This window comes from Protomyctophum parallelum (genome assembly GCF_964188405.1).
Source record: "Protomyctophum parallelum genome assembly, chromosome: 15".
Taxonomy (NCBI): Eukaryota; Metazoa; Chordata; class Actinopteri; order Myctophiformes; family Myctophidae; genus Protomyctophum; species Protomyctophum parallelum.
In genome coordinates, this window is record NC_139710.1 from 8,395,031 (window position 1) to 8,414,734 (window position 19,704).

A 19,704-nucleotide genomic window follows, 5' to 3' on the forward strand; every position below is an offset into this window, starting at 1 on the left:
CAGTTCTGCAGTCCTTTATTTTCTTTCAGTATAGTCATAAATCATGCAATGCATTTCAAGTGCAATTGTCAGAATGACCAATGGAGAAAAATATAAAACTACAAAACATGAAAAACAAGAATAAAACAAGCAGAAAACAAACCTCAAATGTCGAGCTATAAGGCTGTCCTTTACACCGGGCCCCGGGGGTTCTCAACCTGTGGGTCACGACCCCTTTTGCATAGATAACTACATTCAACTAGCACTACTCAAAATATCACAATATATATATTTCGTTAAAACAATATTCCAAGTTCCAACCAATAAGGTACTAAAGAGCTTTTACCTCATACTGCAAAAGAACGCTACCGCACTTGGCACATTTCTTCTAGAACCCCTCCAGAAAAGGAGTTGGAATGGTCCATGAATACTTTGCCATATCAGAAATACTAACATTCAACAGAGGAGAGAGGTGACAAACAATTCATTTTATGTTCAACAAATAAATGTCATAGTAAAATATAGCACTCTGCCATTTTTTTATGTTTGTTAAAAAGATAGTTGTGCACGAACACTTCAGGCACAGGATATCCCTGTAAAATAGAATGTAGGGAAGCACGCAAATCTCAAAAGATTCTATACGGGTAGCGTGCTGAACAGAAATACGTACAGTTTAGAAGGAAGTAAATCCTCTGCACATCGATTTTAAGCTCCAAATTAATGCCCTTTATTATAGGTACCTATTTATTTAATGAAGAGCATAAAAACAGGATATCCATGTGACGTGTACTGTTTAGCTTTAATTCGTCTGTTTCATGCCTGATTTAGTTACATGACTGACTGTCAACAGTGCCATAATGGGCCGTAACGGACAGCCTTGGATCACATATTGTACACATTGGGCCCGATTAAAATCTAACACAACTGTAATTTCTCTCTGTGCATACTGAAATGTCAGGCACAGTACATCTTGAAAACTAAGAAGCACTTCATGGGAAGACTGAACAGGGTTTCCATCAATCATGAAAAATCTGTTTAAGGCTCTGTGTAAGTGTAAATAGGCTGAGTAAAACAATGGAAACAAGCTATATGCTTTCTTGTGTTTATGTAGTGTGTTGGTGGTTGAAAAACTGGGTAAACATTATGCTGATAGGCTTAGACTTATCCAGTAGTGAAAAACAGCTACAGGACACCTGAACAAAATGTAATTGATTTTTTTTAAAGATCTTTGGGGGCGTACGGCAAATAGCAGCCAACCACCATGGAAACTTAGGTTTGATTCATCTGCGGTGCCTCTGGCTTGGCAGGTCGCTCAAACAACACCATTGACTGTTCGCTGGTGGGAAGTCGGACTCGGCAGGGGAGGGTGTTCTCTGTGACTGTGGTGTGGAGGGTGTGCCTGTTCACAGGGAGCAGAGTTGGGAGTGACAGCATTTTCCCAGCAAAACTCTGAACTATCAGGTGAAAGGAAGCGGCTGGCAAGTGTATCACAGAAGAGACATGGTTGTCTGCACCCTCCCCAGACCAAATAGTAAGGGTTGGCAGTTACATGGACTATACACAGGTATACACGAGAGGAATTTACAATTACTTATATTGGGGAGAAAAAGATTAATTGATTAATTAATATACTGTAAAAGTTATAATGGAAAGGTCTACAGTTTTGTGTTATGTCAAAGTGTCCTTAAAGGCTTTAATTACGATACTGTAACTCCTACTTTGCTGGCTTACTTTAGGGTGTGTCAAGTGAAATACAGAAACGTGATCCACTGCATTTCCATTATTATGCAAACTGAGTACAAACATGAAGAAATACAGATCATGTCTACTGTAACAACACTATTTTTATACGTTCTTGGGTATTCTCAATTCCCAGACTTCACCTGATGAACTGAATACTGTGGTATACAGCAACTGTCAATATAGCTACTGTAAAATCAGCACATGAAACTAAAACAATTTGTGAACTTGCAATAGGCAAAATCCAAATGCCACCAACCAGTTTAAGTTCTCACCAAGGTAGAAAAACTGGTTGAGGCATTTCATTGGCTAATTTGCTTCATCCAGCAGTCTCTGGAGATTCCTCTGCACCTGATTGAGAATAACAAATTATCAGTCAATCAATTGTTCCTCCTCCCCCAGTCAGTCAACAGGCTAATAGACAGTAGCTGACAATCAAACACTACCACTAACACACAGACTAACCAATGCAGTAACAGAGAAAAACAATATTAGACAGATATGCCTGATTTATACTTAGTTGTGTGCCAGTGTCTCGTACGGGAAATGGCAGATGTACACGCTCACTATGCACCGTGCTTCCATGAGTTCTGAGCTTGTAGATCTGCTATTTTCAGTGCGAGACACGATATGCAACTAGGTATACATCAGGCTAGTGTGCAGCAGACAATCAGTCTAAATTGAAATGTGACAGTCATGACAGCACTGAGTAGACAGACAAGTGACCCTAAAAATAAGATGACTAAATGCAGAGCTCTCTCTCTCTCTAAGCAGATCACTGACTATAAATGTTTGATTAACAGGAACAGTCCTTGCCTCAGGTTTCTCATGGGTATAAGTGGGCTTGTCCAAAGGTGTAATTCTAATATTAGCTCATAGTGAGTGTGTGCTCTGCACCACAACAATCCAATGTCTCCTTCTAGTATCATAGATAAGATACATCATTTTTGCCAAGCAAGTTGCAACATCAAAAGGGTTGTGCACATAGATGTGTAAATGAAGCTTAAAGCTACATTGTCTTATACATAGTTGTAGGTCTTGGACCTCTATTCATTATTATTTATTGTCTCTTATACATAGTTGTTTGTCTTCTCCTGGACCTCTATTCATTATTATGTATTTGTGCCGTGATCAGTGTTTAGTATTTGTGTTGTTCTGTTTGTCCATTGTGTTTATATCCTTGACGTTTATCTGAGAAACATGTCAACAAGACAGAGAGAGGCAATAGCAACTGTAACTACTGCTGATGCCAGAGGACATACGTATTGTCCGCATGCGTGGCCAGGGGAGATAACGTACCTTTAAGCTTCAGTGGGCTTTTAAGCTTCAGGCAGGGTTACTTGTAATTATGTAACTCATAATAGGCCTACCTGACTCCATTGTGGAGTAGGCAGGAGGTGTGTCTGACTTGACCAGGAAGTGAGACCACATTTTCATGACAACTTTGGTCATGAACAATCATGACTAAAATATCAGAAAACACATATTGTACACACAAAACCCCCAGGTAAGTGTTTCTTGTGTCCTACACATCATTAAAATAAGATCTGGTTGCAAAAGGGTTGAAGTGGCCCTTTAAGGTTTGTGAAAATCACTACCTGTTTCCATCCTTAAAGGTTTTGAAGATTCAGATCAACAGTTAAAAGCATGTATCACTATATGAGCACCGATCCAGCCGTGATGACAGACTAACATACAGGAAGACAAAGGGAGAGTAGAGTTAAATGACCATGTACTAACCTTCTCCAGCTTCATCAAGTTGAGGCTGAGTTCCGAGTAGATCTCTGCATTTACCTCAGGTCGTAGATACTCTGAGATACTTCTGAAACGCAAAGTATGAATTCAAGTTAAAAATGAAAACATAATACGTAAAGAAATTAACTTCCAAGTATAAAGGAAGTATGGATCACACAATTTATCTATTGGTCCCATTGCTGATCATTTAATTGAATACAGCACTTAGCACACTAACAGTATACAGCAACAACACCAACAAAAGGGGGAAAAGAATAAAATGCCAAGCAATAACACAGCTCAGGTGTAGTACATGATCTATGAAGCCATATAGTGACCTGGGAGGTTTGTGCGTCGTTTAGGCACTGACTGAAGTGATCTTAACACAAATCCTGTGATTTGACTCCTGGTCTATACAGCGTATAAGATGAGCTATGGGGTTGGTCATGGTGTGTGAATTGTAGTGAGCTAGGACACCAGAATCCTTCATTGGGCCCGAAGGGTGACCCGCAAAGAAAGTGATATGCTTGTCAGGCTCAGTGCAAATCTCTAGACTCGCAGAGGTTGTGGGTTTGAATCCACCGTGGTGTATTTCCGACTGTCACTGCATGCAATCCTATGGGCTGAGGCTGTCACTCAGCAGGGAGTGTTGGGCGTTGGTAGGTCGAAGGCTGAATAAACATTTTATGCAATGATGTTTCTTCAGAGATCCAAGGAGGTTGCTTAGGAATTGGAAGCATCCAAAACTCCAGCACTTCACCTTACCACTGTGGTTCGATCACTGCCAACCTGATTCTCCTCTCTAAAGGAAACATTTCTCAGAATCCTGCAAAAGACGTCACAATTTATGTCTTTAACCCCATCGGCCTGACCCCATCAGGCCGATTGGGGTCATTGTTGTAAAAGCAATGCAAACAACTTCCAATCCCTGGTGAAATTTTAATAATGCTACCAGTATTTCAGCCCTTAATTGGGTTTTAAACCCCTAAATATCATGTTAGAAAATTATGACGCTTTTGCTCATATCTTGAAACGATATCAGGCCTGACTCTTTGTGAACCGTAAGGACCTAGGTGCTTGTTGCCGGTGTGATCTTACTCGTCCTGTGTGAGGTCCGTGATGGACCCCAGTGAGGTCAGTCTCTGTTCTAGTGAGATGATCTTAAGAGCCATGTAACAGGAGGACAGCACCAGAATGAACACTCTGAAGAAACACACACACACACACACACACACACACACACACACACACACACACACACACACACACACACACACACACACACACACACACACACAGGCTTACATGAATACATATAAACATGATACCTGAATTACAGATAAAGAATAGAAAGAATAATGAAACTTTTAAACTCACAAAAACAGGTAGACAAGCAGCAGTGTGTTGAGAGACACTGGTTTCAGAGTCCTACTGTCAATCACAACGTCTGCTACTTTTGTAGCTGTGAAATGTAAAACGAGGATTATACCACTGGTAGACTGGTCAAAGTTACTGTGTTGTATGGGGCTGTTAACTAATGTGGTAAACCTGTAAGCTAGTTATAGGAACATGCTGCTGTCTTGTTTTCTATTGTTTTGATTACTGTAAAGGCCTTTCAAACGGGCAGCATGTGACGACAGGTCTGCTCCAGCATTTACTCAAAAAACATTTTCACTTGTATAACAAAGTAATTCTACAGGTATATTATAGTATTGTTACTTCTTGGACTACTGACCAGTGTAGTGTGCTTCCTGCTGCTTGGTGTCAGCATTCTGTGGGTTGTGTGGTTGGTGGTTCACTTTGTGTTCTGTGTGATCTGCAGATGGAGGGCTCTCTCCCTGCTTTAGCACCTCCAGGAACGGAGGGACAGGAAACCCTATGCACACCAAATAACAATAATATACGGTATATACCTTGTAAGGTCTTGTGAGCTTGTAGATCGGCTATTTTCACAATTTTATATTGTGAAAGATTATATATTTATCAAGTTCAAATATGATTATCTTGGGGCGGTTCCCAGTTCAAATATGATTATTTTGGGGCGGTTCCCAGTTCAAATATGATTATTTTGGGGAGGTTCCCAGTTCAAATATGATTATTTTGGGGCGGTTCCCAGTTCAAATATGATTATTTTGGGGCGGTTCCCAGTTCAAATATGATTATTTTGGGGTGGTTCCCAGTTCAAATATGATTATCTTGGGGCGGTTCCCAGTTCAAATATAATTATTTTGGGGCGGTTCCCAGTTCAAATATGATTATTTTGGGGAGGTTCCCAGTTCAAATATGATTATTTTGGGGCGGTTCCCAGTTCAAATATGATTATTTTGGGGGCGGTTCCCAGTTCAAATATGATTATTTTGGGGCGGTTCCCAGTTCAAATATGATTATTTTGGGGCGGTTCCCAGTTCAAATATGATTATTTTGGGGCGGTTCCCAGTTCAAATATGATTATTTTGGGGCGGTTCCCAGTTCAAATATGATTATTTTGGGGCGGTTCCCAGTTCAAATATGATTATTTTGGGGCGGTTCCCAGTTCAAATATGATTATTTTGGGGGCGGTTGTGACGTGAAAAGGTTGAGAGACACTGATCTACCGATATGTGATCCATTATGTATTATACTGTGCATAATGGTTTTCAGAGCAGGAGGTTTACTGTACCTGGTAGTTTTTCATATTCCGGTGTCTGGCTATCAGAGCTACTGCTCTCCTCCGTGTCCTGCCGTCTGCGTCTCACCGTTCCGTCTAGGTCACTAAAATCACCAGGAAAGTTCTACAAAAACATACGGTCAGTTATAGTTATATTCACTGAGAACTATCTCCTCTCCTTCTGTGTTATGTGTACTTTGTGTAGATCACATTGATGGTGTGAACGGTACGTGTTGTGTTCTGCTGACCATAGGGAAGTGAGGTGAGCGTGGTGACCTCTGACTTCTGAAGCTGCTCTCTGCCGAGGGGACAGGGCTGCTGCACGGGCTCTTTTCCTGGACAAACATAATATCGTTGCTGTCGGGTGGAGATCCTTGTATGTCCAAAACCGTTCCTTTTTTTATTCTCATTTTCGTAACATTCAGCGATCTACAAACTAGATATTGCAACACGACGCGTTGTGAGCTTCCATATCTGCTATTTTTTACAATTTTGTGTGACACAGACACACTTGTATGATGAAGTAGGGCATTCTTATGAAAAAGAAACGTTGAAATATGGATATACGAGGTTTCTGCCCGACAGCAATGATAATAATAATATAGTAGTAATAATAAATATGAATGAATAATAAACCAAACAAAATAGAAGGCATACAAAATGCATAAAAGGAGAAAAGCAATAATAGAAGAGTGGCAATAAGAAAGGACTTGGCGTAAAAGCACATTTTCAGAAGTGAAAAAATGACTCTGACGTGTGACGTTGCTGGCAGGGAACATGCTACTTTGCTTAAGGAAAAAGATCCGCCAATCCACCTTCCCCAAAATAAGACCACAGTGTTTCTTTGCAACCATAACTCCTCCCTGTGTAAATTGATATATATTGTATCTGTATGTTATATTATGTTGGTATCATGCTTTCCAGATACAGTATGTGGACAGCTGCTACCTCCAGGTGTAGACAGGATGACATCAGGTACTTGTAGGTGTTGTCTCTTGACAGGAAAGACACAAACACATGCTGCAGGGGAGGACAAATGCATGTTTAGTATTTAGTGCTTCATGTTTTGACCTGAAGTAAAGCAGTTACAGAATATAGCTAGAGTACGTTTCAACATCAATGGGATACAAAAATATATCGTGCTGAATGACAATGGTTAATGGACAGCTACTAATAATAATGTTAACACATCAGACACTGTATTCTTACCCTGTCATTTGTTGTAGCAATCACCAGGGCATTTGGCACCAGAATGGCAGTTTTAGTCTTTTTAATGTTAGTGACAGCTTCCACTGGGATGGCAATCTGGAAGAGAGAATTAGGTAGCAGCTTTAAACTGGTGTGGATGAAACATTCACACGTTTCCTGAGTATGTGCAGATGTTGCAGATGCACTCATGCAGCATGCCGGTAGCTTTATACCCATCCACTGTACCTACAGTACTAGTTCTGACTAGTTATTCATTCCATACACAAAGTGGCTGAAATCGAAATGTATATTTATGGACTAATTATAGTCATGCATCTTGACATAGTGACTTAAGACACTATGGCAAGACTGGGCTGTTAGGGGTCAAGTGTCTTGTTCAGCAACACTACAACACATACTGTACTCTACTTTGTAGTCAGTCTACTGGGTGATCCTGGAGGCAAATCAGCAACATTGAGATTCCCAGATGGTCTCTCTACCCACTTAAAGTAGCTATACTGACTCCTAATACTAGACAACCACATAGACATTTATATTTAATTTGATTCAATGCTATTTTAACAAATAGTTGTAAACATTGAGTCCAGTTATGTAACCCTAGTATAATACAAATACTTTGGTATCTTTGACATAGACTTTGGAGTGGTAGCACCAACAAAGTTGTCATGAATAAATCCATCTACATGGCATGGTGTTCTTGGTGACACCAGTAGTGTCGTTGCTGTAACTTGGTATCTGCAATGTGATGCTGTTGCTGCATTGTGAACTATGGGTAGCATTATAGTACCCCAAATCACCACCAGCCCCCACTGGAGGGGGTAACAAGACTACTCGCCCCGTTTCTGTTTTCCTCCCAGAATTTTCCCCAGTGAGGGGTGGGAGAGGCTGGACAGCAGACGGCTGGACTTTGAATTTCTCTAACTATAAACTTTCATGACAGCAGAACAGCCTAAGTACAAATGTAATTTATGAAAAGCTACTACAGTGAAGTCTGTTCACAGAAGTTGTTGTAGGATTTGTGGGGATTATCTGACGAGGTACCATTTGAGGGGGCAAAACCTTACATAATACTAAATAATACTAAATTGTTTATAGGTTCAATATAAGTCAAATAATATATCCTTTCCACAGGAGTATCTTTTTATATTTTTCCAAAAAGGAATACAAACAGCCAATAACATATTACAAAGTTATCCCCCTCACTGGGGATAATTCCGGGAGGAAAAACGGGCAAGCACCGGGGCGAGTAGTCCAGTATTCCTGGAGGGAACATAGGGTCTGTTTTGGAATGAGGGAACATAGGGCTGAGGGAACATAGGGCTGAGGGAACTTGGTTACGGTCCCTACTTCTCCACTCCACATTATTTGAAATCGTCAAGTTATCTTATCAGACAACTCAACCTCAGGCTTTAATGCATAAAGATGTCGTATGTGTCTTTGCCAGAGACTGAGATGGGCAACATTAACAGCCTTAATTCTATGCCTTGTCAATCTAGATTTTGAGCTGACTTATGCTACATACTGTACCTTTGTGTCTTTACCAAACACCTTAGAATGGAAGCAGATCCAGTTGTCTGAGACAAATAGTCTTCCTTGGTACAGGATGTCTTTCTGGAGGGCACAGGTATAACCTGATACACAGAGAAAAGTACACATCCTTTTACACAATAGTTCTATAAACTACCAAATTGATTGTAGACTTGAGAGAGCCAATGAACTACTCACTATAAAATCAAAAGCCAAGTAAAACAATACTGTACCAGATTGATTAAGGCAAAGTAAGTAAGTGTTGTTGTAGAGATGCAATTGAAAAACGAATTATTGACAAGATGTCACAGTCTCCTCTCTCTCTCTCCTCCCTGGCTACATCTGTCTCATCTTCAAACCACAAATGTCGCTCTACTCCAGCCACATTTCCTTCAACCACTCTAACTTGCAATTCTTCACTAAGCCACCAGGATGTCCTCACATCTTCCTCCTTTCCATATTACTTGACCGCTTCTCCCATCTATTCTACACACAACAGTTTCCACTTTGTCTCAGCAGCACTGCAGTCACCTGAGCTATTCCAAGCACTAATCACTAATTATAGATGCTCACTTCCACTGTCCCCTGCCAGATTGTAACTGCTGTTACCTCTTCATGTCTTAGCTCTCAACAAGCCTCTGTCCTTGTAGTCTGTTTCCGGTTATCTGAGCCCTGCCAAGTGTCATTACTGCTTCATGTCTTAGCTCTCTCATCTCTGTCCTTGTACATTTTCCGGTTACCTGAGTGCAGCTTCAGCCCCTGTATTTATGTTCAGTGTTTCGGGTTACCTGAGTCTTGTCTCTGGAACCTGTTTTGCCTGCCTCACCTGCATGTTTTGACCTTTTGCCTGTCTTGGGATATGGCATTGTTGCGTGCTCCATTTCTGGCCTTTGTTGGATTGGTTTTGACCAAGGCTATGTAAATACGGAAAGGACAGGTGCACCATTTTCTTGGTCCGTCAATTCTGTCTGGTAGATTCATCAGGCCAGACGTTTGATGGAATATTAAAGCAATAAGCCACGTGAGGTCTCAGTTTACCGTGAATCTTATAATGGCTGGGAGGGTAGAGTACCTACGACTCTCAGCCATTATAAAATCCACGGTAACCTGAGACCTCGCGTGGGTATTGCTTTTCTAAAACGGTTACAAACATATAGCAATATTAACCTAATAAAACTATTAAATTCACAAAAGTAGCTACGCTTTGCGCCCACCAGAGCGAGCCACACTTCCTTGTTTTGTGACGGGAGAATAGTGCTTGATGTTGGCTGGAGCCACACATTCACAGGCGGTGCTTACACGCCCGCACAGCCAGCGTGTGTAAGGCAATCAAGCGCTCCCCTTCCCCAGTTCAGCTACAGAGCTGCGGGATCAGCTGGGAATGATATAAAGTGATTGAAGGTGTGTATTAACATGGATTTTAACCAGCCAATCGGAATCAAGTATTGTGACTAACCGTTTTAGAACACACATTTTACCATGTTAAGAAATGGGGCATTGGCCAGCATTGGCCAGATTTGGCGACTTTTTGAATGAGATATGACCACAATGTCACGAAATGTCTCATTTTAAAGCTCCAAGTCACTAGTTTACAATGAAAAAATAATTATGATTATAGCTTGTTCCATCGTAAGTAAACGATGGAACAAGCTAGAATCATAATTATTTTTTCGGTGTAAACTATAGACGTGGGGCTTTAAAATGAGACATTTCGTGACATTGTGGTCATATCTCACATTTTTCGATTGCCATTCAAAAAGTCGCCAAATCTGTCCCAATGCACAATAAGATGTTATTAAATCTAGCAATAAGGGGGTTAATTGACTTCCAACACTGCAAACCTCCGGGAACTGAAAAGAAGCTTGTCAATACTCTCTCTTCTTTACATCAGTGGTTTTCAAACTGGGGTCCGGGACCCCTAGGGGTCCTTGAGGGGCTTCCAGGGGCTCCCCAGAAATTGTGCACTCACTGAGTTATGGGGGTGTCCGTGGCCTAATGCATAACAAACTGGGGGTCCTTGAAATGAAAGAGTTTGAGAACCTCTGCTCTACTACACCACTCTGGAGCGTCCCCACCTGCACCTCATTCCCTAAACAAACCCTCACTACTAAGTCTTACAGTATACAAGTAATAATTCTTACATGGATATTATATTTCATGTGTATGCCAGGCAGCACACTATTCCCTCTTTATGAGACGGTACTGTACATTTACAGTCATGTGGCCCAAATAATATACTATAGTATAAAGCCGAACTGTGCCACACGTACTGTAGGCTTGTGTGTTCATCAATGGAAAGATTATCTTCTTGAAATTGCTCATAAAGTAGGCCTACCCAAATCAGCATACACTATTACATTTCTCATTCAGTGTTTAACACACAACTAATAACAGTTTAATACACAATCGTTGAATCTTTCATGTGGTATTTAAGGTAGAACTGATCACTTTCTCATCAAAGGCTTACTCTGTCTGAGCTGTTCCTCTTTGCAGATCTCCTTAAATATTTTATGGTACTGGGAGTTGGTCTTAGACAGCTGAAACACAACACACAACATTAAAGTGCAAAGCCATAGTTTCAGGAATGTCAGCATGCTGATTAACCCCTCGCCCCCTCCACGCAAGCGCACACACGCACACACGCACGCACGCACACACGCACGCACGCGCACACACACACACACACACACACACACACACACACACACACACACACACACACACACACACACACACACACACACACACACACACACACACACACACACACACACACACACGCACGCACACACGCGCACACACACAAATGCTTTATTTGCATCTGGCATTTTCATGATTTAGCATAAGATTCAAATATTACAGATTGCTTAATTTAACAATACAACTATTATCTTCTCCTCCACACAGATTGAGCAGAATATTACAGCTGTTCGAGCCTTTTCATTGAAGGACCAGCTATTTTTAAGACAATATTAGCAAGTGAATGGACATGGCAAACATCAACACTGTCAGACTATGCAGACATAACCTTAGTCAGTTTCACTGAGAACGTGAGAAGGCTTGTTGCAAAATGCAGGTCAAATACTGTAACCAACTGTTTCTGCAGGATCAGGGGTGTGCTCCAAGCAGGATTAGCGAGTGAACTGGATCTGTTCAGACAGAATTTAGGGAAGTCCTTTTCAGGGAAATAATTACTCTACTGAGAGTCTACTCTGTCTGTTACTATGGCAACTTATGCCCTGAAACTAACCTGCTGCTGGGCAGGTTAACTTGAGCTGAAACTAACCTGCTGCTGGGCAGGTTAACTTGAGCTAAATAATGTGACCTCAGTGGTGTTTGGTCACTGGAGGCAGTACACTTTAGTGTGAACTTTGATTTGACCATGTATGGCAGTGGTATTCAATTGGCGGCCCGCGGGCCCCTGGAAGAAATTTTTTGTAATAATAAGAGGGCTAATAAAAGTTACAGGTATGGTGTGTGCGATATTAATTGTGAGATTACCATAATGACGGTAATCATTAAAGGACCACTTTTCAACCTATCTTCATATAATAGGTCCTCACTAATAATCATGATAAAATGGCACGTTTTTTTCTACTCTGTCTGTGTCACATAGGAGGGCTGTGGGCAGTTCAGAAACCCACCCAACAGTGACATCAATGGAGAATCCAAGCTAATAGAAACTGCAGGCTTTCTAGTCCTGAAAAGTTGCAATGCGAAAATGGAAGCCATCATTCTTACGATAATAAACCCTGTTAGGGTCCATTTGGTTCCATTTGTACACTCTCAGAGTTACAGACCCATAAGGGTCCATTTGGTTCCAAACCATCATTTCCCTGGGGACCCCCTGGAACTGCCTCAAGGACCCTGGGGGTCCCCGGACCCCGAACCCCACTTTGGGAATCACTGCTCTATGTAATCTGATCTTTATAGTCTGATAAACTATTCTCACGTAAATAAATCTTGTTTAAAAAACAATCTGCCTAGCGATGATGTCACTGGTGGTCGTGGAAGGGTTTCTGAACTGCCCACAGCAGAGTGTGTGTGTGTGTGTGTGTGTGTGTGTGTGTGTGTGTGTGTGTGTCCGTCCAGCTGATGGTCGTTAATGTCAAAGCAATGCTGTTTATGCACTGTCAAATAGGTCTAGGCCTACATCTATTCTAAGGTAGCATATACCTGTATAGACATATTATCCTGCTCATTACTGTGCGGAAATATACATAAATCTTCGTGTTTGAGCACAAAAAGCATTTTGAGAACCCACAAATTTCTGCGCTTCGCGCGCACACTGTGCGGCCCCCCACACACAATCATTCTACATTTGTGGCCCCCGGCCTAATCTAATTGAATACCCCTGATGTATGGCATCAGGGGTATTCATTCATATTCATTGTGGTTTTGGTAAAAGATAAATGGTGCATTTATATAGTGCCTTTATCCAAGGCGCTTTACATAGATTGTGCATTCCATTCACACATATTATTGTGTGTGTGTGTGTGTGTGTGTGTGTGTGTGTGTGTGTGTGTGTGTGTGAGACCAAACATGTCTATATATATAGAGTAGAGAGAAACATCTACCATACATGGAGATTGTTTTGAGTCAAATCCACACGTTCATACAGCTCCAGAAAGGAGATAGATCTAGTAGATTATGTCAATATGAATGTCAAACTAATCTCTATAATGCCACAATTTATCAGTGATCTTGTAAATGAACTGATGTGGGCCATGATAGAGACACCATACCTGACTGTAGTGAGACTTCTTTCTTTCTATCTTGGTATCAGGGTCAGGCTGGACCTGAGTCAGCAGTGAGTGGTCGAAGGTCTTCGACCTTTAGGCAAACAGATAGGCCGAATCAATGGGTTTTAAGACCCACAACAACATGGAGTCTGGCATTTCAAAACAACAATTAGATCATTTAAGGATTTCAAACACAAGTGCCCAGAGTAAATTTCATTTATACTCTGGGCAAAGTCGATTGATTATTTATTTGTTTGTTTGTTTGTTTATTTAGGCTATTTATTTGTTTATTTGTTTGTTTGTTTATGTATGTGTTTTGTATCCTGTGTCAGTGTATGCCACTATGCCTACAGGTATGTAGCCTGTGTCAGTGTATGCCACTATGCCTACATAGTCTAGTAGCCAAAAAGTGAACCCGGACATGTTGAGTACTAGAAATGTTTAGTATGGGTCCCCAGCATGTAGAAACTGCCGGATGCTAACTTGCATAATGTTGAGCAATTTTCATAATTGGCATATGTGACCAACCTAAAATATTCAAAATGTCATCATGCTTTATCTAGCATGTGATGTGTCAAACTAGGGGGTTTTCATGATGCTGAATCCATTCCAAACATTAGTTTAGCAAAAAAAAACACGCATCATGAAAACCCCCTAGTTTGACACATCACATGCTACATAAAGCATGATGACATTTTGAATATTCTGCCTTCTATAGGCTGTAATTATGCTCTATATTAATTATATATTATGCACTATACTAACTAACAGACTACAGGTATGTAGCCTGTGTCAGTGTATGCCACTATGCCTACAGGTAGCCTATATAGGTATGCCTACCTGACTAGGGCAGGCTTCCTCCTGGTGTTTTCGGTTTGGTCCGGATCCGTCTGGAGGTGTTGGTGCTCTGCCTCTGACAGCAGCACTCTCCTCGGCCCGTTCTCTGCATCCGACCTATATGGGGAACAAATTAAAGTGTGTATTTATGTTGTGGCTGACTGACGGCGCAATTGCAGTAGCCTATAGTATATACTGTAGCCGGTCGAACGTTGAACAAAATAACCCGGTCCCGCAGAGCAGAGCCAGTCAGAGTTCAAATCCCCCCCCCCCCCCCCCCCCAAAGAAAACGCAACAGGTAGACGCTGCGTGAACAAAGTGCCGACTGCCGAATATCTCAGGCAGCTGTTATTTTTTTTACTGTCGCCTACGCGCAATGAAACGATAACATTAGGCTACAACTACCTACCGGTATGTTATTATTAAGGCTTCGTGTGGGTTGAAGTGAAACCTTATAAACCCTGCCTATATCAAGTTACACATTAAGTTACAAAACACTCACTGGCAGTAGTCCCCGGTGTCGTTCTTCGCGTTTCCTTTGCTACATTTCTTGGCCTCGTCCTCCTGTCCCGTTTGCAGGCTAACTGACGGTTCAGTCATAACTGTCCCGCTACAGCTTTTACCATGAGAACGAAGGTAGAGGAGCAGCGCGAAGACAGACAGCAGTGTGTAAGTGAGAGGTCCCGCTCCCTCCTCCCCTTCACCTGCCCCATGGTCTCACTCACACACTGCCTGCTGCTCTCAGGTATCACAACCAATCACACGACAGTGGAACAGTGCGTGTGTATATTGCGTGCAGCGTGGGCGTGAGGAAGACAGGGACTCAGGGAGTGAAGCCTACTGGCTATACTGCACATAGTTCTCAAACAAAGTGGGGCCCATCTCGACCCCCAGGGGTCCTTGAGGGGGATCCAGGGGGTCCCCAGATAAATGATTGATAGTTAGGATTCAGGAAAGAACCATGGACCATATATAGAATATAACCTGTCCATTCTATTTGGGTCCACTATACACTCTGAGTTATGGGGTGAACTGTGGCCTAATGCATAACAAACTGGTGGTTCTTGAAATATTGAAATTACAAATTAAGTTTGATAACCAGAATCACTGGAGGCTTAGCCTACCGTATATGGCACATGCAGGGCACATTGCACAAAGTTGGACCTAAATCATTGAAAGTTATCAGGCTTTAATTTGGCTGCCTGAGGCTGAGATGATAAATGGTTGTGCTCTTCTGCTTTGATCTTCTATTCACTGTGCTCCATATGGTTAAAGTTTCCCTCGCTTTAGAAGGTTTTTATATGGTTCAGAAAAACATGGGTCTGGACCATGAAGAGTTAACACCCATCATCTCCTGTGTGTGTGTGTGTGTGTGTGTGTGTGTGTGTGTGTGTGTGTGTGTGTGTGTGTGTGTGTGTGTGTGTGTGTGTGTGTGTGTGTGTGTGTGTGTGTGTGTGTGTGTGTGTGTGTGTGTGTGTGTGTGTGTGTGTGTGTGTGTGTGTGTGTGTGTGTGTGTGTGTGTGTTCATGTCTGCCTGTATTTGAATGTGAGGGTGCGGTAAAAGGTGGTAATATGAGCCACCTGAGCCAGGGTTACTAGGCCACATTGAGTGTAGGAACATAAACATCATGTTATGGAGATTCACACTCTCCTCATACTGTACTGTATTGTACCGTGTGAGTAGACCATGCCTTCTCAGAACCACACTATTATCTGTTCATGCTCTCCCTCCCTTTCTCTCTGCTTACTCAATAAATACACATGGACGCGTGAACACACACACACACACACACACACACACACACACACACACACACACACACACACACACACACACACACACACACACACACACACACTATATATGCACATATATGTGCCTATCTTCTTGCCCCGTTATGTTTGTTTACTGACTGTACTCACTGTCCTCCTGACTGACAAAGTCCTCTCCTCTGTCTGTTGCCTGTAATATGTTCTTATACACGTGCCACAGAAAACTTTGAAACGCACAATAAGGGTGAGACAGTGAAACTAACTAACTAATTACTGTATGATTATTACAACTCTAATTACTGTATTAATTGTATCTCTTGTCACTGTGCTTAATCTGTAACACAATTCACTGGCCTTTGAAACACAAAAACTGTCCTTTAAACTCTCTGCATGTTTAATCGGTGATGCCATTTGTTCAAGATGACGTTTCAACAGATTCTTCTTGAGAAACACTGATGGAATATGTGTTGCTATATGGCAATAACTATAATGGCATACACATATAATTACATACATATACCTATACCATTATACACAGTACATACATGTACTGTATGTCTTTATAATTATAGTATATTCCGGACAAAGTAGAGCATTAATTTGCGAAAGAACATAACAAGTTTAGATCAGGAGAAAAGCAGTTTCTGCCAGACAGCAATGATATACAGTATAGGCAGTAGGCATGTAGGCTCACATAAAACCCATTCATTGCTCTGAGTCTGATCATAAGTCTTTTTATGCCTTCTCTTTTTTAATGTTCACTTTTACCTTTTATCTCTTACAGAATGTGTTCCTGTAATTTTTATCTTTTTTTTGCAAGATAAAAGGACTTTGTAGATTTGCTTCATGAAGCACGATACAAATAAAGTGTATTATTATTATGATTATTATTATTGTTATTATTATTACCCTTATTATTATTATTATTATTTCTTGACTTACTTACCGTTGAGATGGTTGCGGTCTAGCTCTACTGAGGGCTGGTGTGAGAGGGATTGTTGGTTTAGTCCCTGCAGTGTGCCGTCTTTGTCTATAAGACTCCTCACAGCAACAGCTCTCCATTGGCACAGTAGAATGACCTATCTGCTGGTTATACCACTGTAGTTGACACTGCTGTAATGTATGGGCACACAGCTGAGGTATACCGAGTATAGTTCACCCGATGTTTCTGTGCAATATGGACTATTATCCTGAGCAATGGTTAAATATATCCTGTTCAATGTATTGGACACAATGTACCAACCTACTCCGTCAGTACTGGTATAATCATATAATGTTCTGTCAGTGAGTAGTGTGAGAAGTATACTCACTCTGTCCACCTCAACTTTCTTTCTGTGAATGTGCAGTCTATTTCCTGTCCAGTCAAATCAAAATATCCACAGCTGTATGGTGGAATACCAATGTACACACTTTGTCTTTAGCTTGCACTGCAGCTCCTTTACATCAAATGCAGCCATTCAGTGCTGCGGTGCAGTAGGCCTACATGTGCATTTATGTGTTCATGTTCGACTATACAAAACAATCATGTAGACATTTCTGTGAACTCAGAACCCCCGACCTCCTGTCCCAAATCTCTTATCAGAGTGTTTCGTCAGTTATTGACCAGTTCTGCTGAGCTGGTTTGTGTTAGTTTATTTATTTATTATTTGCACAATAAATATGTTACAAAATAGAAAGTAGAGATTTAAAAAATGCTTTTGTGCAGGGTCACAGAAACACACAAAACAAGGTCAGGACAAAGTACATGTATCAGGACTTGCAGGTAGCTGTAAAAAGGCCTAACGAATAAAGAAGAGCAAAATATAATGAAACTAGAAAATCAACCCAGGTTTAGGGTTGCCTACCCAGGGCCCGCAAACTAGTCATAGCCACTTGGAATTGGATCGAGCGTGCTAAAGCGTGTGAGTTGCAGTGTCGAACGTTGCGAAGTTCGCTTATCCAACTCAGGCCCGTTCAAGTTGCGACCCGATATGGACAGAATATTCTGCCGTTTGCCACGACTTCCACTCAAAGTGGCTACTGGCCACGAATCTGATTGTATTAAACGATGTCAAACTCACCAACATTGCAGCTGTATGAAAAGCTTGAATTATTCTCTTTCTATCTGTTTGTTTCATAAAAGTCCAGTGTAGACATGTTATTAGCCCTGAAACATGACTGCCATGATGATTATCATGACAGTCATGCAGAAACTTAGCCCTGTTTTTGGCGCTCGCTGCATTTACAAGATTTCCGTATATATAAACATTCAGATTTCAAATATAAAGTACTCACAATTTGTCCCACGGGTGTTAGTTAGTAGCAGCGCCAGCGATTAGAATTGCTGCATCCCGCGTTCTTTAATAAAAAGCATTTTTGTCCGAGCGCCCCGGCTACTTTTTTCAAACGGGGTTCGTTTGGGAAATCCACAGTTGCACACCGGGAGCGCACTCGCCTATTAGTCTGTATTGGCAGGGCGGTCAGCGTACCTATATCGAACACACCGAGTGCCACCCTCCTCCCGACCGATAGGGGCGCGTAGTTGAAAGCCAATGGCAAAATAACAGCTCGGATAAAAATGCTTTTTATTAAACAACGCGGGATGCAGAAATTCTAATCGCTGGAGCTGCAACTAACTAACACCCGTGGGACAAATTGTGAGTACTTTATATTTGAATTCCGAATGTTTATATATACGGATTCTTTGTAAATGTAGCGATCGCCAAAAACAGGATGCAGTTACTTCATGACTCTCGTATGAATACGAGAGTCATGAACCGTGGCTAACATGTTATGAGCTTAGAAAAATAATCACCTGCAAGGAATTTCTTGACAGAAAGTAGGCCTAGCTCATAACATGCAAACGGTGGATTTTTATTAAACAAACAAACAGTTGGTGAGTTTGATGTCGTTTAATACAATCAGATAGGACTTCTCTGTTTGGAAGTATGGGTTGTCATGTCAATTGCAAATTGCGGCTAGTTGCCACACCCTGCATTAACTTAAGGCAAGATGGCTGCGGTCTGCATTAGCCTGGCATGGCCAGACTAATATCACTGCGTAGATATTAGTCTGGAACTTCGGTGTGGAAGATTTATTTCCAAGGGAAGGATTACAAACAGATTCCAACTTTTCCCTTTGAATAGTGGGCTCTGATTGGTCACCCACAACTCTGGGGTGAGCGAAATGTAATTAAAAGTGCCAATCTCCACAGGGATGTCTTTGTTCCTGTGGCAGATTTGTCTGGTTTCCAGGCTAGGTCTGCATAAAGGTCTATAGTAGTCTAATAGACATAATAAAGGTCTCTTCTGGCTCTGGGGCACGTGTCAAAATTGAAGGCATAACTTTCCCGAGATTCCTTCTGAAGCATAGCGGAAGCATGAGGGGAAGCATGTGACGCTTGTCAAGCTTCTGCTTGCGTAGTGTAAATCCTGGAAAAGACGCGCTGTGATTGGGCAGCAGTCAGTTGAGTGACAGGGAGAGACAAGGAGGTGTCGCATGAGAGTCAGCGACGCAGTGTGCATGAAGTGCTTCCCT

General features: G+C 41.6%; 1 protein-coding gene across 1 annotated transcript; it reads right to left on the reverse strand.

Annotated features, from left to right (window-relative positions):
* On the reverse strand, window positions 1-15,100 carry gramd2b (GRAM domain containing 2B). The gene is made up of 14 exons (XM_083784334.1): window positions 14,918-15,100; window positions 14,419-14,532; window positions 13,582-13,669; window positions 11,304-11,373; window positions 8,837-8,940; window positions 7,310-7,405; window positions 7,049-7,120; window positions 6,349-6,435; window positions 6,113-6,224; window positions 5,189-5,329; window positions 4,831-4,915; window positions 4,552-4,656; window positions 3,460-3,541; window positions 1-2,070 (listed from the first exon to the last, which is right to left on the reverse strand). The coding sequence occupies exons 1-14, from the start codon at window positions 15,013-15,015 to the stop codon at window positions 2,029-2,031; spliced, it is 1,296 nt and encodes a 431-aa protein (XP_083640460.1). The 5' UTR covers window positions 15,016-15,100; the 3' UTR covers window positions 1-2,028.
* Between the last annotated feature and the right edge of the window lie 4,604 nt (window positions 15,101-19,704).

Coding starts and splice junctions, on each gene's coding strand:
- gramd2b (XM_083784334.1), bottom strand. CDS start 15,015: ATGACTGAACCGTCAGTTAGCCTGCAAACGGGACAGGAGGACGAGGCC. Junction 11,374..13,581: donor AGAAGTCTCACTACAGTCAG/GTATGGTGTCTC, acceptor GTTGTGTTTCAG/CTGTCTAAGACCAACTCCCA. Junction 8,941..11,303: donor AGAGGAACAGCTCAGACAGA/GTAAGCCTTTGA, acceptor TCTGTGTATCAG/GTTATACCTGTGCCCTCCAG.